The 18,965-nt window shown below is 37.9% G+C and overlaps 2 protein-coding genes across 2 annotated transcripts; both read left to right on the top strand.

The window, feature by feature from the left end:
- The first annotated feature begins 1,002 nt into the window (after positions 1–1,002).
- On the top strand, positions 1,003–7,908 carry zgc:92594 (uncharacterized protein LOC436996 homolog). The gene is made up of 8 exons (XM_068307683.1): positions 1,003–1,338; positions 2,722–3,523; positions 3,666–3,774; positions 5,111–5,206; positions 5,311–5,544; positions 5,794–5,816; positions 6,061–6,209; positions 6,629–7,908. Exons 2-8 carry the CDS (start codon positions 2,889–2,891, stop codon positions 6,904–6,906), a joined length of 1,524 nt encoding a protein of 507 aa, XP_068163784.1. The 5' UTR covers positions 1,003–1,338; positions 2,722–2,888; the 3' UTR covers positions 6,907–7,908.
- Positions 7,909–8,419: 511 nt separating this feature from the next.
- mrpl48 (mitochondrial ribosomal protein L48) lies at positions 8,420–11,208 on the top strand. The gene is made up of 8 exons (XM_068307691.1): positions 8,420–8,592; positions 8,985–9,025; positions 9,356–9,387; positions 9,522–9,601; positions 10,341–10,516; positions 10,621–10,726; positions 10,804–10,893; positions 11,070–11,208. The coding sequence occupies exons 1-8, from the start codon at positions 8,572–8,574 to the stop codon at positions 11,148–11,150; spliced, it is 627 nt and encodes a 208-aa protein (XP_068163792.1). The 5' UTR covers positions 8,420–8,571; the 3' UTR covers positions 11,151–11,208.
- The last annotated feature ends 7,757 nt before the right edge of the window (positions 11,209–18,965 follow it).

Genomic DNA, 18,965 nt, shown 5'->3' with positions numbered 1-18,965 from the left:
AGTCCACCCTCCATGCTCAAGTGTCACATGTTAGCTAATTTTTCTGCTTTACTGTAATTACATTTTTTTCAATTTGCATTTCAAAATTTTTGTCTTTTCTGTTCTGTTATGTGTTCTAATTTTCAACATACTTTCTAAAGTGAATAGAATACAACAATAAATGTATATATGAGTTGTTCATGAGTAAAAGTATAACAACAGTCAAATAATCCATCAGAAGTACAGAAGTGTTAATATGTTCATCACCATCTTGTTGCTGCTGTTCACATTCACAGCAAATTTTCAACACTTTAATTACCTTGAATACTTGACTGTCATCCCATGTATTTTTTTATTGTTTTTATTTTTTATGCTCCGATCGGTTCTTTTCTCGTTACTATTTACTGATTCTGAACATTAAAAACAAACTTATAAAAACATCTCCTACTTCACTCTCAGGAATTGATAGAAACCAAAAACAAGGCAAAAAAAACAATGGAAGTAGTGCCTGCTGGTTTGAACAAGCGACTTTCTGCTCACATTTGTGTTAGTCCATGTTTTTTATGAGGTTATCATCAGGTCAGCACTGGTTTTTAAATTGCTTTATGCTGCTACTGTGTAACTGCAAAATGTTGGTTAATTCATTTATAAATAGTAATTTTATGTAATTTACAATGTATCTAAATGTGTTGTTTATATTGCATAAATATTAATTCTTAACCAGGAGAAATCTCCCCTTGAGATCTGTTGAGCAACTTTTACTAAGTTTGTTTGGAATAAACAAAATTAGTAAAACGAAAAAAAAACATCACAAGATGTAATAGCAAAAACACAAATAATTTCTTTCATGCAATTCTAAATAAATGAATTCTTAGTCTGTTGAATTATCTCATCCGTATTCCTTGGTACCTTCCCCTACCAGGGCAACTTTCACGTAAGGGCGCCTCTAGCGGACAAACCGGGGAACAATGGGACAAGGAGTGCTAATAATTCCGAGTGCCCCTGAAGGCAGCGTTTCCTTTGCATCAACCTGCCCAGTCTCTGACGTTAGCCTTCCGGTTGTCGTACAGGTGCGGGTCTGCCGGTTATTCTGGCGTCAAACGTCGAACCGCGCGGATGAGAAAATGAATTCCCGATGACTGGAATATTTTGGAAGGACTCCTAAAACAGAAGGAAGGTGTTGGGGCGCGGGGGGAAAGAAGCAGTCCGAGCTAACGTTAACCACGTTAACGCCACGACAGGTGCGCTTTGGGGACAGAGACGTCAACCTCCGCGCGAAGGACGGAAGCCGCTGGTAGCGCTCCGACATCAGCGTCTCCTCCCGGGACCGAGTCGACCTGTCAACACCTCCGTTATCAAGTAGGTGGTATTTACTGTCTGGCTGCCCCAGCGAGTCAAGCGGTGTGGGGGGGGGGGTATGAGGGGAGCTAACATTAACGGGACAGTTAGCTAAGAGTGGACGGCTAACGCTATGCTAGCTAACAACCGGACCGTTCGGAGTGACCGGTAGTTGCCCCGGTGGGGTATCACCCTTGGGGGTGACGGGTGGGGGGCTACCGGGAACCACAGCTGCTCCCACCCCCCCCCATTTGTCTCATGTCTCCATCCCAGCAGCAGGTTGATGGTTCTCCAGACTGTAAACACGGACGTACACAAACACTAAACCTTGTTGTTATTTACTTGTTTACTGCGAACAGGAAGAAGGAAGCGATGACGTCAGCGTGTATCACCCTCTCATAATATTCCCTCACTAAAATGTTAAAGAGTAATCTAAAGACACACACACACACACACACACACACACACAAAACCCTTTGTACTTGAAAAATTGTATGATTATAAAGATGGATGGATGAATAAACTTTATTACAGACTCAATGTCCAGAGAATAAAATTAATTTGAAAATGAAGATATTACATAAAAGAAATAAATGATTTACATTGACAACACAGTACTGTAATTAAAAGAAGGCAGTCACAGACTGCAACATCCCGCAACTTACCCTGACCTACTTCCAGAGTAGCTTTGATCTATGGTCTTACTCACGCTGGCCTTCTCCCTCGTCTTTCTATCTTATCCGGTTCCTGAGTGTACAAAAGTTGAAATTTTACCCTGACATAGTTTTCTCAAGGTAAAGGTCATCATCTCATTTTCATCCCCTTTGCTGCGTGAGTAATCTGCTCTTTGTTTCATCTTTCTATCAGCAAGGTTGTGAACATATTTGGTGGACTAACGAACGAACACTGACTATTAAAATACATCACCACTTTGAAGCAGGATGAAATAAGAACCACTATTCAGATACATAAGTACATCAACATGACCAAGCACATATACATACATCCGTCTATTTACATTTAAACATAACCTATTAATACCTGCAGATGTAATTGATATCATGTAGTGCTATATTAAATACCAGACAGCCGCAGCTTTTGGCTTTTATGGTTTTTATGTTTCAGTGGCTTTTATGTTTTTGTACTTTTTAAGTTTTATGGGTTTTAAGTAATTAGTCCGCTGACATTTGCAGTTTGACACAGTGCCGAATGACACCAGAGATTTTTAGGACTACTGATGATAAAGTTATTTTGGGGCACGAGTTGCTAAACTTCCTCGTTGTTAATAATATAATATAGTAATTACTAACACCACAAAATCATGAAATGTATTTTAGTTGAAACGTTTAATTTTGAAATGTTTCAGCTTTGAAGCCACTTTTAATGAGCTTTTCTTTTTTTCAGCAACCTGACATCTAAAGAAGGACGAAGCCTGACATCCAGACGGCTGCAGACTTTCCCCCTTCACCTCTTTCTACCTCTTTTTGCCTTTATATACCCTTCACCACTTCATCTCCTCTTTTCATTCCACTTCTTCATCCCCCCACCACAAACATCGTGCTCTGGTTGCCATGGCTACCGCCCAGCCAGAGTTGTCCAGCGTCCTCCAGGAGGAGCTCACCTGTCCAGTGTGCCTGGACTTGTACCGCGATCCGTACTTGCTTCCTTGCGGCCACAACTTTTGCAAGATCTGCCTGGATCGCCTGCGGCGGCAGGCGGAGCGCGGACGCTTCCGCTGCCCGGAGTGCCGCGACAGCCACCGGTGTGGCACCAACTTCCAGAAAAACTTCAAACTGTCCAATATTTCCGACGACTACCGCCTCCGCTACAGAGTGACGTCCACGGCCGCCGCCTCTTTAAAACCCAGACAGCTGCTGCCTTTGTCTCGGTCTGCTGAGCTATCCAGGAACAAGTTGGCTGTTCCGTGCGACTACTGTCCCGCTGTCGGCACAGACACCTCGGGCCCTGGCGCCGGTGGGGACGGAACCCCTGCTGCTTCTATTTGTCAGGGTGATGGTGACAAGCAGGCATGTTCTGCTGCTGCCTTGGGGTTTGCAGTCAAGACGTGCCTGAAGTGTGAGGTATCCATGTGCCCGGAGCACGTGAAGCCACATCTGGAGCTGCCAGCGTTCCGTGAGCATCCTTTAACCGACCCGATGAGCGACTTCTGGAAGAGGAAATGCCCCGATCACGATGAGATATTCAGGTTGAAAGCAGATGTTACCATGGTGATATTCTGAAGATTTTTGGTTTATGTCTTGTACAAAACCAAACTAAACCAAAATACTTTTTAAAAAATTTCCCACGCTGTATTTCTCCAATGCTTTTTATGTTGTGTGCAACTCCAGATATTACTGCATGGATGACAAGGTGTGTGTTTGTAACGCCTGCACCATAGAAGGAGGGCACTTGGGACACACAATCAAAACTCTGAAAAACACCATGAGGGATTTTAAGGTACGTTTGATACTTTCATAAAGAGAGAAATATTGCTAAGAATTTCTTTTCTAGGTTAATCCCATTGATTGCTTTCTTTTTTCTTTTTTTTTCTTTTCTTTTTTTACAAACTCTTGATTGTTAAACTCGCACAAAGTCTTTTGACCAGTCTGGAAAGCGTTTGAATGTACTCAGTCAGCTGTTGTAGTGTGTTTGTGTGTAGGTGAATGGCAGAGTCACATGACTTTTTGCTCTTTCTATGGAAGAGTTGAATCCACTTCCTCTGCTTGAGAGGCTTCTAGTGCATTTCTGTGGATATTCAGTCCAGAAGCATGACGTCAAATACAGCTACACAACAAGCAGATTGTTTCTGTATCGTAGGAAATATTAGATTTAATTGTTTCAACAAAAGGATTTCAGACATGAAAATTGATGTCAAACTTTTGTTTGTCTGATGACTTTATTAGGAATTTCTTTACACTGATTAATGCAAATCTATATACCTAAATATTTACATCAATTATCTTTGTTAGCTCGTGTCCTGTTAATAATAATAAGGAGTATTTTTTTAAAATCAATTTTTTGCTGAAAATGCAGTGAGAATGAGTGTCAACATAAAGTTAAAATATAATTCTTAGTTTTTAGAATCTCCAATATACGTCTGATAAATTTCTAGAAAAACTGGCAGCTGAATTTTCATATGAAAGAGAAAAACTTGGTATTAATGACGTGTGAACAAAAACTGCTTCGTAACAGAAACACAGATACAGAGAATGCTGAAACAGCAAAAACATGGAATTAATTTCTTGAATTAGAAGTTGATATTCTTTATCGAAGAAATGAACGGACGTGCATTGATAAAAAATGTGACATTTCCTCAATTTTACAGCTGAGTATTTAAAAAGAATAACATTAAGGGAAGATGCTTTAAAGAATCATGCATGGCCTTAAAAACCCAGAAAAATCAGTTTAAAAGTGTTTCCTAATGCTTCAGAAACCCAATGCTTCAGCAGCTGCAGGAAAATGACATCGAAAGCTTCTTGGCTGAACTTTTTCTGACCTGATTAAATGAAAATACCTATGAGACGCCACCATGAACGAGATTAAACACGATGACACGGCGAGAAGAGCAGCGGGTGTCATCTGAGGTCGAACAAAGATGCTCCGCTTTTGGAGCTGAAAATATGCAGTAAGACAAATTGAAAGAGCATCGCGGCGCACTGGCGTCGCACCCGGAGTGTCCCCTGCCTCACGCTACCCCAGTCCACTGATATATATGAGATTTTGTGTATTTGAAGTCCTGAAATCGATGCTGACTCGTGGCTTTGCTGCCTTCTTGTGTGCTCGTCTTCACCAGGGGTCGCTGGAGAAGCAGCTGAGCCGGGTTGAAAGGAAGCACACATTGGCGGACAGAAAACTCCAGGAGCAGAAGGAGAAGGAGAGGCAGAATAAGGTGAGAGGAAGTTCAATACCACAGTTAACATGTTTATTTGTCATTCCCATGACATCACATACCTGTGCTTCCCTCCCCCCATCCCCACCCTTTTCCTTAAGTAGAAGTTTATGGACGACTCTGAGCAGGGCCTGACCAGGCTGGGCGAGGAGATGACGGCCAAAGTCCTCAGCTTCATCACTAGATTGCGGGAATGCACGCGCGCTCATTGTGACACCAACGGGCCGGCCATCCAGAAGAACATCGCCAGGATTTGCCAGGACCAGGCCCGCCTCCAGGAAGTCCGCTGTGGCGTCGAAAGCCTCATGCAAGAAAACGAGCCTTTCCGTTTCATTGAGGTGAAACTCTTCTCTCATCATATCGTATCTCGTACGCTTTGTTTTTTTACAACCATCTCTGAATTTTTAAAGAAGCTCAAAAAATTTCCAGTAACGAAGTTTTTCTTATGAGTTATTAGGAATGAATGTTTCCAGCTTTAGACATTTTTGTATGTTTTTTCAAAATCTGATACTCAATTTTTTTTTCAATGAAAACGTATTTTTGTAATTGATTTGTGTCCAAATGTCTTTTTTTTTTTCTTTTTTCAGGCGTACAAGACAACAGGAAAACAGTAAGTACTGCTTTGTTTTATCCAACTACAGAATTCAATCAGAAATGTCGGAAAATGTTGTGTTTTAAAAAAAAAGATGTTTATGATAACTATATTTTTCAGCAGATTTAATCATTTTTTTAATCATCAAAGCAGAAACCACCAGTTTCACGTTTGAATTTGAGTTTGTCTTGAAATGCAAAAGCCAATATGAAAAACTAAAGCCTTAATCCAGATTGTGTGTTGTTGTTGTTGTTTTTTTAAGGATCCGCAGGCAGCTAAGAAAAAACATGTTCTACCCAGAATATGTCGACATGGAGACGGAGCTTCTTGGAGGAATGATGGAAATGGAAATGAGAAAATTCCTCGACGACGAACTGCCCTGCCACATCGTTGCTACAATCAGCACCCTGTGTAAGGAGCTGTCATTTCAGAAATCCAATGCTAACTTCTGCTAATGATATCAGAAAATCACCAGTCCTGTTTTTCTTTATTGCTCTGTATCTGTTTGGCTCCATTGTGTCGACCGACGGCTCAATGTTAATGTTATCTTTCTGCTGTCTGGTGTTGGACAGCATGAAGGCAGTTTTTTATCAGATCATCTCTATTGATTAGAGCTTTCAATTGGACAGGTTCAACCTGTTAGTCTGTTAGAGAGCTACTGAAAGGACAGCAGATTCGATAAGAACAGCAGACTTCCTGAAAATTCAGCCAATGTCAGTGAAACGTGTCAAGAACAGTTTAAGAATATCCTCACAAACATAAATATATTAAAATTCTGTAGTTTCAGTGATTGAATAAAAACAGATATGCATTTTCTGTTTGCCCATCAGGTCATCTCTCAGATCTCGAGGAGGAGGAGCAGGAGGAAAACGAGGAAGAGGCCGCAGAGGAAGAAGACGACGACGATGACGACGACGACGACCTCGACGACAGCAGCGTGGAGGAGATGAGGAGCGAGGGGGAGGAGGAAGATGAGGAGGATGATGACGAGGACCACGACCAGAGCGAGCTGGCCGATGATCTTTTCAGCCCGGAAGAGGAAGAGGATGTGGAGGAGGAGGAAGACGACGAGGAGGAGGAGGAAGACGAAGAGGAAGATGCAGTTTAGTCAGGGACTAGCTAGATTTGTACATGTACATTTTTACACCTGTTAAAGCACTTTGGAGTTGATCTTGATCTGTTGGCGACTCTTTGAATGTCTCATGTACAGTTTAGACATGAGTAACAAACACATTCTGCCTCAACCCCCCCCCTGCAATGTCCTGAGATGATGCACTGTATTTGAACAGAGCTGTGATTCAGCTGGATCCAAAACTTGTTATTGAAAATCTGCCAATGTGAACATGATGCTTAACCCGTGTTGCAGAATGCTGTTATTAAATAAGGTGCTTCATACTGGAAGATGTGTCTTGTATACAAACAAATATCGTCAGTATATAGCGGTGACAGAGACGTGGAAGGGAAGACTCATAATCTTTGCATGTTTGCGATGCTGTATTTCACACAAGGCCTGAGCAAAGTGAAAAGTTCTGATTTTTTTTCATGTTCTAAGAACTTAAACCTAACCACAAGTATTTTTCGATACAACATGCTAAGCAAAGAGCACTTCTAAAAGCTGAAATACATCTTACAAGCTAATTCACCTCTTTTAATGTCAGTCCGGGGTAACTGGTCTGACATCGTACTTGACCTGAAGTAGAGTGATTACAAAAGGTTTTATTTGGAGGGGACCTGCCTGTATGGATGTGTTTTTTTTTAATGCTAATGTTAAAAAAAATGCAAGCCAAAGACTACGGGTGCGTATGTGTGCTTTGATAATTGTAATGATTGTTTGCTTGGCATGATGATGTTTGAAAAAGATTTAATGTGCTAATAACAGTTTACATATCCTGCAGGATGACTCTGCTTAAGTAGTTGTGCTTAAACAATGAAGCAGTTTTAAAAACAGTTTGTACTTTTTTCTCAAAGTATAAATTTCAGGTAATGCAGTTTTTGCACTTGATTATAAAAAATGTTATGTTAAGCCTGAATAACTGAGAATGCTGAGTTGATTTTTATTTTGATATGAGCATTTTGTGTTTATTACATGATAATAAAACTATTATTCACTGTTGTGCAGTTGTCATTTACAAATAGGAATTTTTTAAAACTTCTTTCTGATTTGTTGAATTACGGACAGAAAAAATTAATTTAGAAAAATACTAAATTACTTTACCACCTTGTAATTATGGAGTTCAATTTAAATTCAACAAAGTGGAAAGGCAAGTGTGGAATATCTGTTTGTTATGTGATGCTTTTTTTTTTTTTTTAAACACACTGGTAACATTTTTCCTGGGTTTCCTGAATGCAACACACGTCATTGGGCTAAATTATCTACCGTTGTTTGAGTTTGTATCTCTACGGTTAGATAGAGGCAACTGACTCGCTGTGGCGATCCCTGAAGGGAAAAGCCTGAAAGGAGAAAAAGAAGTTTGAGTTTGTATCTCGCATTCAACAAATTTTAAACGTAGAAACTAATAAATACACAAACTTTCTGTTGTGGGGCCGGAACGTTTGTTCTTCCGTGTCCGTAGTTCGACTACGGACGCAAAGAGGACGGATTAGCTTCCTGTTAGCACTTCCTGTTTCTCCCCTCAACCAGTGTCGTGTGTTTACAGTGTCCTGTTGGATCGTAGCTACGTACGAGTCACTTATCGAGTCTCACCGAAACCGTCGGGTGACTTCTGTTTTTGTTTTTGTTTTTTGTTAAAACCTGCGAAAGAGAAACGGAAACATGAACTCTGTCATTCGAAAGGTAAAGTTTGTTTTCTCCGCTGAATGTTTTCTATGGAGGTCGTACAGCGACAACGCTACCAAGCTAATAATCACATCACAAATGTGAGGTTTTATACTCTGTAAAAATGTAAAACATCAAACCAAGTTAGAGTTCTTCTAAACATTTGATACTGTTGATTTATGGATAAGTATAAAGCTGTGACCTTGTAACTTACTGATAAGCAGAATATTAGAAGTAGTTTTGATTACAATTCGATTCCCAGGAAATCCTCCGACAATGTAGTTTGTGCGGATAAAATATAAATTTAAAAATCACCAATTTCTACAGCCTTGTAGTTAGCGTGATGATATACATCTGTACATCATTGTGCTGTGTGTAGAAGCTGACTTTTTCTTTTTGTGTTTTTCCAGTTGCAAGTGTCTGCCATGCAACAAGCAGCTACATTACGCCGGTAGGTCATTGAATTACTTTACTAATTCTTGTTTCTCATGTTTGTATTAAATTATGGCTTTTAAGGGCTCCATTAAGAACCTGTTATGACTTAAGTATGTGTTTATACTACTGAGACTGGAGAAAACGTCACTACAACAAGATTTTTTAATTATGAAGTCAAATAAGGATCCCTATGTAAGTCTAATCAGACATATTCCATATTCAGAACCTAGTCAAACCATAATGATCCAGTTGCAGCTGTACAATGAACACTTTTTCACTTACACGTTATATTTCTCAAAGTTTCTACTTTTTGTCTCTCATAGTGTTTCTTTGATTTATTTTAAAGGGCCCCATCGTGCATCAGGCTTCCTGTGTGGGGTAATTCTTCATACTGCTAAAAATAAAGGAATACCTTAACACATTCACTTCAGTTTTACTAATATCAGACAAACTTAAAATTCACTTTGTATACCCCAAGATTTGTTTGTTTATTTGTTTCTTTTCTTCTGCAGCTTCCATGAATGAAAGACAATACAGATCCAAGCCAACCCATGGGATTGGAAAGTGGAAACATTTATTACCCAAAGTAGAAGTAAGATGAAATTCACATAGGCAAAAATTCTTTATTTCTCCATAAATCTTGTTTCTTAATCAGCTGGAAGTATGTTGCTGTGATTAGGAAGAATCATTCAAATTAACGTTCAAGTGTCAACATGTAATTTATCAAAATTTATACAAATCAAGCAGTGCTGGAAAATGTAATTAGAAATAGCTAGATACTAAAATTCTTCATTGAAAATGGCATAAAACTCTGAAATACGTATTCTTGAGTTCTGCCTGTTAGACTGCACTTCTGGTCAAGTATAACATTTTTACTACGAATAAGAAAAATTTGTACATAGATATGCAAAATGAGTACAATTCATTCAAGTTAATTGAAACACAATTCATTCTGTCAATTTCTTTATAATCTTAGTTTATTGATAGGTCAGGAGGATATAGGTAAAGCTAATTGCTCATTTTAAGAGCGACAAGTGCTGACCAGCAAATTCAAATGGATTATGACATTTGTAGAACCTACATTCTGAATGCCTCGAGGTCAAGTATTCAATTCATGCAAGTTTAATAAGGAATTAAACTTGGATATAAAACTGATGACCATAGGCTGACGTTATGTCTGATCTGCTCCCCAAGGCATCCACAAAGCTTCTCTGGAGTCAATACAATAGTTTTTTGAGTCATTAGTGAACAATTGGACAAAATGCTAGAGAAAATTGATGGTTCAAATAACTTAAATGACTAGTCTAAAAAAAATTCTGTTTTGCTTTTAGCCAAAGAAAAGTAGAGACAGACACCAAATAAAACCGATTCCTATTGTGGAAGCTACAGACACGGCGTATGGGACTCTGAATTTCAAGGTGTCGGGTTATGATATGACGCTGGTGGAGCACTACTCCCAGTACATCCACAAGGTCTGCAACCAGCTTGATATTAAAGTTGCAGATAGGTGAGATTCAAGTTTTGTTTTTTAATTTATTCCTGCAGCAATGGAAGGGTAATGGGTAAAAACAAAAGACTGAGATCATTTTTAAATGTTATTTTCTCATGCAGCTACGCTTTGCAAACCAAGACCACAGAACTTTATCTGATGATGCCAGATAAAGGCAAGAAGATGTTGGTCGATTCCGTCATCAAGACTCATGAGCGAGTCATCCAGGTAAAAACCTGTCCATTATTTGGTGTCGTTTCCTGAGGATATTGGCAGATCTGACAATTGTGTGTTTGTTTGTGTAGGTGAAGAGTCTAAATACCTTATTGTGTCCAGTTTTCATGGAAGTACTTTTAAAGAATCAACCAGAGGGAGTCCGGCTCTCTGTGATTGAGGTGAGTACAAGTAACGGGAAAATCTCACTCGGAAATGACGCACAAGTTTTGGTAATGCCTGCTGCAACATTAATTTGAAAATTGCCATCTTCAAGAAAATTAAGATAATGGTTTTGCAGTAATTGTGACTCTTCAGTGATGGTTCTGTCCTCATCTCCTCCTTGTTCTCCTCTCAGCACACAGATGCTGAATTCAAAGCACGTTTCAAGCAACGTCCAGACCTGGAGGACCTCCGCACCCAGGTGGGCCGACAGTGATCCTTGAATTGCACACATTGATATTTAACATTGTGACCCCTGGAAAATAAAGTCTCCAACAAACATGTTGTATTTGCATTTTTTTCTGTTCCTTTTAAAGTAACTGTGGAAATGAAAAATATTTTATATTTTTGCCATATAATATAGGTTTTATATATTTAAACATGAATGTAATTCAATAAATAAATGTGTCTTGTTTATTTTGTAATATTTGCCCAAACTGTAAGAAGCACACAACTACCAACTTATGAATTTAAAGTGACACTTGCACATTTTTTTTTTTTGGCCAGATTTTTAAGTGTACTTATTAAAATGATTATTTATAACAAGCTGGAACCACAAAATATTTGACTTCAAGCTACAAAAACGCAAAACTTGTTGGGAGTCCAGAGACATATCAGAAGCCTGACAGGTCCGTAAATAGTTTTAGAAATAAACTACACTTCAAAACATTCACAAAATGCTATGTGATCTTTTACTTCAAATTTTTCTTGGAAAAAAAAAAAAAAAAGTTGTGCACACCGATATTTGAATAATATATGTTTTATGACCGTAAGATGTGGGCAAACCATCCAGAAAAAAAGACTCTTGTCTCTCTTACTCGTGAACAAAATCTTTAATTTTTTTAAAATCATAAACCTGTTTTTAAAATGGCTTGACCCTTTAAACAAAGCATGCTGATCATGACATTCCAGGAACGAACATTTCCGGGTTTAACCGAGCCGAGTTGGGACTTTGTGTTTCATGACATTCGGCTCTGCTAAAACAAGCCGTGATGACAATAGTTCCGTTCTCTGACGTCACCAGAAAATAAAGCCCATGGAGGCTGGAGTTGAGTAAACCGGAGAAATGGACCGGAAGCGTCTTGGTGGCCGGAAACCAGGAAATACCTGGAAAAACACGGCGGAAGATTTAACGTGGAGCGGTTTGCAAAGAAAAAGTTTGCATACCTGCTCAGCACCTTTAACAGGCTGAGCCATCTGACTCCACACACAGAAAGTGTGTGTCTGAGCATTTCATATTTTCATGTAACCAAGGAACATTTTCACTGCCGGGACGTGATCCTACAACCTTTGACAAACACGTGTTGATCAAAGATGATCCTACTGAGCTGTCAGGAGCTCCAGCAAGGCTGGTTGTTGTATTTATTATTACAACACTGCAGAAAATCTAAACACCTAAGAGTGGGATTTGATCCTATGCTCTCAGAGCTGAGTTCATCTTCTCATCTCTCTGAGCTAAACCTCCAGATGATGTGATGTGGTTTGGAACTTGTATTCATCGGATTCACAGCCCCGAGGAGGAACCAGAACATCATGATATCAGGGTCTCTTCTTCATCATCGCTGCGCAAAAAGAAATGGAACAATCGTTCAAAAATGATGTAAAAACATTAAAAACTCGTCAACAGTTTTTGGTCGTACTTTTCTCGTGAAATTGAATCAAATATATTTCCTATTCGTTTGATGCTTTTATTTTGAGCGACTACCGGATATGAACACATGGACAATGTAGCCGCAAATTGGTGACACTGCCCTCCTGTGGTCAATGGCCGTATTACACATTTTCGTTTTAATCAAATGTGTCATTTGGTAGCAGATGTAACACGATGCCAATGCGTCTGGAAGAAATATTCTAAATACAACTTCAGAAAATCATTTTAATATTACTTTACATATCCTAACAACTCAAATATTACTATGTGTTTTTTTTTACTTGATAGAAGACAAACTTTTGTTAAGATGAACGAAACGAATTAAAATATTTCCTTCAAGGTTGGAGTGTATGGGACGCTTTTGTCTCGGTGGTGTAAATGGAGAATTATCTTTTCAACGTTAAACAATTAAAGGATGTGACTCCTGAGGTGAACACAAAAAACAAAAAGAGCATAAAAACACAAAAATCAAAGACAAACAAAAACTAAAAGAAAGAAAATACAAGCAAAGGCATGTATGCAGAATTCATATTCGAGCCCTGATCTCGGGCAAATGTACTCAAACCAGTTCCTGCTCAGTAAATACATTTGTTCCCCTCCTGTGGCCATACTGAGTAACTACAACAGCAACAATACATAGTCATATTCTATTAAATTAACACAAGTGCATCACATCACCAAAAGCCTTAAGACAAACATAATAGTAACGTTGAATTTCCTATCTTATATATATGTCAATCTATTCCGTGGAAAACCACGCATGAACGTTATTTCGGAAGACGTGACAATAATGTTATTCTATGTTCTTGAAGGATTTGTAACCGTGATGCCCTCTTGTGGATATAGTGTGTTACTACAAAAACATTTAAATAAAGTTAGACGTTGTTACATTGTCACTAACTTCCGGTTGTGACTATCAAAATAATTTTAATCGACGGAATTAATGCGTGTTTGCCCCCCCATGTCAAAAAACATTATCTTGATAATGCACATAAGGATGTCATGATTTTATATTTCATATTATATATCAGCTCACCTTGAATGTAGAATATGTCCTAGAACGTTCGTGATTGTTATTGGATTTGTTGTTAGTTCATCATTTGTGTTAGAGGGTGCCTGCTATGTTCTATGACCGCCAGAAGGTGGCAGCAGAGCACCACAGTATGGAATTAATTGATTTATGATCCTTGATCCTTACAGGGTTCAATAAAGCGATGAGAGACATAGATTACTGTACATGTTCATTTATGTCTATGTAATATAAATAGCTACAAATGTGCTTGTGTGGATGAGTTACATATGAGGATTAGGACCTCTGGAAAAAAAGCAAGGTCTATGTCGGAATTCTGACTTTAATCTGAGAACTGATTTGTTTGCCATCATTATTTGCATGCATATGTTTTTACTCTGAAAAAGGAGTGTCTTGATCAAGGATTGAAGCCTTGATCAAGCGTCTTAAAAAGACACTTGTGGTCTCTATCCCACAGAACTTCTCATTGTGCAGTAGTTGACTAAAGGGTTAGGGTCAGGGTACTTCTTTACATTCCACAACTCCATAAGAACTTCTGTGTTTGGTTTGTAAAAAAGACCAGGTAACAAAGCATAGGTTAGCAAATATATTTTAATATATAATATTTATATTCATTTTAGCACAATGACAAAATGGCATAATTTCAGTTCAGTCTCATTTAAATCATGACAAAAAGCCACACCTTTATATTTGTTTGAATAACACCTCATAATATATTTTGTTACAGTCATTGCAAAATAAATCCTGGAGTACTTCTTGACCCACAAGAGGAAAACTTTAGCAAAAGTTTCCACCAGCAGCAGCAGCAGCCCACGGCATCCAGCAGGGTGAAGCTATGGGGTTGGGTAAAAAATGACACCTGTCTAAGCAGAAGGACCCTCTAACTGGAAAAAATACATTGTCTTGAATCAAATAATCTAACAGCTATTAATCTAATCAATCCCATTATGATAGATTATTATAATAGAGCAGTAGATCTTGACTACATAGGACTGGTTTGACTGGAAAATACCCACACTTCTCACTTGCAAAACACCAATGACAAAAGAAAATCGCCATTACATAATAGCAGACAAAAAACATCCACTGATTCCTCCTCCAGACAGACACACAAGTCAACTCTGAATACAAAGCAAAGTTTAGCAAAGTTACTTAAAATATTTAAATGTGCATGAAATGTTCACATTTGTTGATGTCCTTCAAGCTTGTTCTTAATTCCTAACCATCTATGCTAATATAACACGCTCAAAGTCAAGTTTGCAGATACAAAAACCTCTGCATGGTAATAATCTGTGCGATACCAACCCTCGATCCTCTATGAAAACTTCCCCAACACACGACTCTTGCTTTCTTAGCCAAAGTGTTTAATGCTTATGTTATTGTCACCCTGATGTTTATCCTCCAGTTAAAATGATTAGATTAAATAAGAAAAAACTGTTCTCACATTGTCCACAATTGCAAACACGCACATCATTACACCTCTGATCCAACCACAAACATTAACATGACCATCTTAAATAAAGATTGTTCACTAGCATCATGAAAAGTGACTTAAACTCCATCCACTCCAGCACTTTGACTATCGTTGGCACTTGTACCACAATGTGAAAGTTTGTTTTTCTGTGCTTGAAATAGAAACTTTGCTCACAATAAGCGACAGAAATGTGACTTGTGTGCAAAGGGAACACAGATGAAACATCCGATGTGACCGACCTCACATTCAACGTTCCTAACATGAACTTCCTATGAATTCTATCCAGCATTCTTGCACAACACCTGCCACATTCAAAAGGATGAAAACTCCAAGACAACTTGGCTACTGAAATAGGAATCAACATGTTCCTTTCACAGCTGAACATGTCACCTAAAAAAAAACTACAACTCCCAAAACTGGCCCCCACTACCATTATACTACCCAGAACTGAGAATCACGTGGGTACAACAGTCATTGTCTGCCTACGCTAACATCCACCAACACCTCATAGTATGAAACATACAGTAAAACCATGAAATAAGAGCAATGCGTTGTGTAAAATATGTAAGTGATTTTTCTGAATAAATTGTTAATTTTTCAACTTCAACTTCAAGAACACAACCAGATTTTTTTTTTTGACGTAGTAACCTTCTAAAAATGTTTGATTATTTTACAAAGTTTATGAATTTAAATATTTAATTTGCTATTATTTATTGTTGTCAGTTATATTTGCATTCCTTACGCCTACTTAGCCTCTTTTCCAACTAGTTGTTAAAATGTTGTAGAGTTTAGATGATTGCTTACCCACAACTATTCATCAAATTAATTCCTATGATATTACACTCTATAAATCAGATATCAATGTTGCATGAACTTTCTTTTTGCACCTACACCAATATTTCATGACACTATTTCCTCAAAATTTCCACCTGTTGTTGCAATATACAAGTGACGACACGTGTGGCAGACTTTGTGACCAGTTTTTGTCTTTTGTCATGATTTGGAAACTCTCTGAATAAAATCATTTCACAAGCAGTGACCACATCACCTCTGAGCAAATACAACACAGTAAAACATAATATGTTACATGTCAGTAAATACAATGAAATGAATATCACTTTTTTTTTTTTTTTTGGAGCAAACTTATCACTCAAAGCCAAAACAGCAAAACATAAGAATAACAAGAATTATAAAAGTGTTGTTTTATGGTCTGCTTAACATTAGATACTCAACATGTTTTTTCATCCTCTTGATTTGCTTCCAGTTAGTAAAACGAAATCAGGATACGTAAAAAACAACAATATATAGGCATTAAATAAATTAATTTCATAACAATGACAGATATCCAAAATACATATTTACAAGCTAATAATAAAAAAAAAATTAAAAAAAGGGAAAAATCTCTTGTTCAATTTTCTTTTAAGATTGTCACCTTCACATAACATCTGTTTCCTAATTTTCTAACGTATCTTTACTCAGGTATTGTTATAATCAGGTATTTACCAGAAACATGTCTTTATTGACATATGTTTATACTTCTGCAGCATTGTCTGAATTGATATGTACTTGAGAGAAGGAAATCCAAATCTGACATCATTGATAAACTGATATGTTCATATATATTTTGTGCCGATCGGCTACAGAGAAAAACATTAAGCAAAGCCAAACTTGGGCTGTGTAACAGTTACCAGCTCACACTGATGGGGAGTGACTTTACAGGAGTAGGAATCAGGAAGTGGATGTAAAAACATTAAAATACTGGGAAAGTTGTCGCTCAGCCACATTTTGAAGCCGACAGATAATTTAATAGACGTCTTCAGGAGTTTGTTGCATCACATTTCTTATTTTTCGTGTTTGCAGATATTGCATGGACAAACTGCGAACATGTTACCACACTACTGTTAACCCGAGTCCATTACCTTCTGAAAATGTGACGGGAAAAAGTTACTTGATTACATACATCTAAATACACACGCTGCTGTTTAAAACACACTTTAAATTAAAAGAGAGGACAAATAAATTACAATTTGCTTGACTCCTTCCGTGCTGATATTTTATACAGTAATGAAATCACGTGGGAATGATTTAGAAAGAAATTAGTGCTTTTTGGTTTGTCAAGCTCTACGCTGAAAATGGTGAGCAGCAACCTAAAATTTATAATATTTAATTACTAAATTTTAATGTGGGGAGAGAGCATGACCCACAGGTCATAGCAGTAAGTACAACCGCCTCCTTCTGTCTGACAAGATATTCTCAGTTCAACTCTGCCATAGCAGGAGGACAGTTACCGCTTCACTGGGGCTCAGGACTGAAGATGACCGAACAATGAAGGGAAAACCCCACCCAGAAATATTCCGACACTGTTATGCTAACTGTTGTATGTTATCCAAGTTTAAAAGAAGCCCTTCTTTAGTGTTAATGTTGTGGAATGATAAAATAAAAATGTCACAGACATGAGGCTTCACAAGTTTAAATGAGTGAAGCTGCAGTAATGCTGCATTCAGGGACCGTTAGAATTCAGAAACACTAAAGAAACTGAATGTTCATGCCCATGTTCGGGTTGTTTTTGAAAACACTCTGTAATATAAACTCTGTAATATATAAAATATCACCTAAATGGTTTCAGCTATATATATTAGTGAAATACTGTAGTGTTACAGATGTCTTCAACAGTTATTGGCCCTCTGGTCTACTTGACATTCATTAAACATGGCTGGTAATTTAATTACAGCATTTATCATTGCATGGATGCCAAATTAGAGCTAAATGCTATCGTCAGCATGGTAGCTTTCTGGCATTGACAATGCTAGCATGCTAATTTGCTAACTTCACATTTGCAATCTTATTTCAGTGTGCTAGAATGTTGAGAAAAAAAAAATAAATTAGCCTGACGTTGGCGCTAAGTGGGAAGTGAGTGTAATTTAAATAGCACTTCATGGATTTCTGCACCAAATGTAATGACAATTCATTCAATTGTTCAGTTCAATCTAAATATTTATAACAGTATTAATGCATTTAAGGGTGCACGTTTTTTCAGTTTCAAACAATGATGATCGACAATCACACATTGTCGACTCTCCTTATCTCAGCGCTCATCAACGCAAAAACATCAGGCTCTTGTCAAACAGCCTGAATTTTTACAAAAAATGTTCTATTCTTTTAGAGTTAGTGATTTGTTGATATAGAAAAACACTTTCTAAAGACATAAATGCGAACCCAACACTACATTATACGAGCAATACAAAGAATAACGAAATCACAGAGAGCTGTGATCAAAATAAAAGTCTTGGTTGTTGGCACGGGGTTGGAATTTGGTGGAGGGAGAGAGGAGGGCTGGGAAAAATGACTAGTCATACAACGATGATTTATTAATATTTTTTTTGTTTTGATCCTACAGCTTTGACATCAACAAAAACCGAGCCAGAAATAGACTCACAGACATTCTGTACACACCAACACTGAAGTCCTTAGCAAGTTTCAGAATAAAAGAAGAGTCGCTCTCTTTAAAAGTGAGAGCCGGTTTGATTAACGTGTCGTGTGCGACAGTCTCCGCGTCACACATGATCTCTCACAGTTGTGAAAAATGTTCAGGGTAAACATAAAAGTCCACTAAGGCTTCAATGCGGGGAAAGAAGAGACACAGTGTTCGAAAAAAGCTGTTATTATAATTTAGATTCAACAGTCTTGCTAGCTATTATGTTGGTGCATGGCAGGAAAATGGCATAGTCAGCGGGTTATGAGCTGTTGTGTTCGATAGTGATCACGAATTACAGTACAAAATGTTTTATAATCACATGCCACGGTTGCTTTCTTTCCTTGATATAATTTCTTTAACCTTCTCTTTGTTCATTCTCTTTCAGACAGGTCAGTTATTTTT

This window comes from Antennarius striatus, chromosome 23 (assembly GCF_040054535.1).
Source record: "Antennarius striatus isolate MH-2024 chromosome 23, ASM4005453v1, whole genome shotgun sequence".
NCBI lineage: Eukaryota > Metazoa > Chordata > Actinopteri > Lophiiformes > Antennariidae > Antennarius > Antennarius striatus.
Note: the sequence above shows the minus strand (reverse complement) of the source record. Positions and strands in the feature narration are given on the sequence as shown.

What these genes read in the sequence shown, in the direction of transcription:
- mrpl48 (XM_068307691.1), top strand. Translation starts at nt 8,572, where the DNA reads ATGAACTCTGTCATTCGAAAG. An exon ending in GATATTAAAGTTGCAGATAG is followed by an intron (nt 10,517 to 10,620) that starts GTGAGATTCAAG and finishes TTTCTCATGCAG; the next exon opens with CTACGCTTTGCAAACCAAGA. An exon ending in TCCGGCTCTCTGTGATTGAG is followed by an intron (nt 10,894 to 11,069) that starts GTGAGTACAAGT and finishes TTCTCCTCTCAG; the next exon opens with CACACAGATGCTGAATTCAA.
- zgc:92594 (XM_068307683.1), top strand. Translation starts at nt 2,889, where the DNA reads ATGGCTACCGCCCAGCCAGAGTTGTCCAGCGTCCTCCAGGAGGAGCTC. An exon ending in ACACCATGAGGGATTTTAAG is followed by an intron (nt 3,775 to 5,110) that starts GTACGTTTGATA and finishes CGTCTTCACCAG; the next exon opens with GGGTCGCTGGAGAAGCAGCT. An exon ending in AGCCTTTCCGTTTCATTGAG is followed by an intron (nt 5,545 to 5,793) that starts GTGAAACTCTTC and finishes TTCTTTTTTCAG; the next exon opens with GCGTACAAGACAACAGGAAA.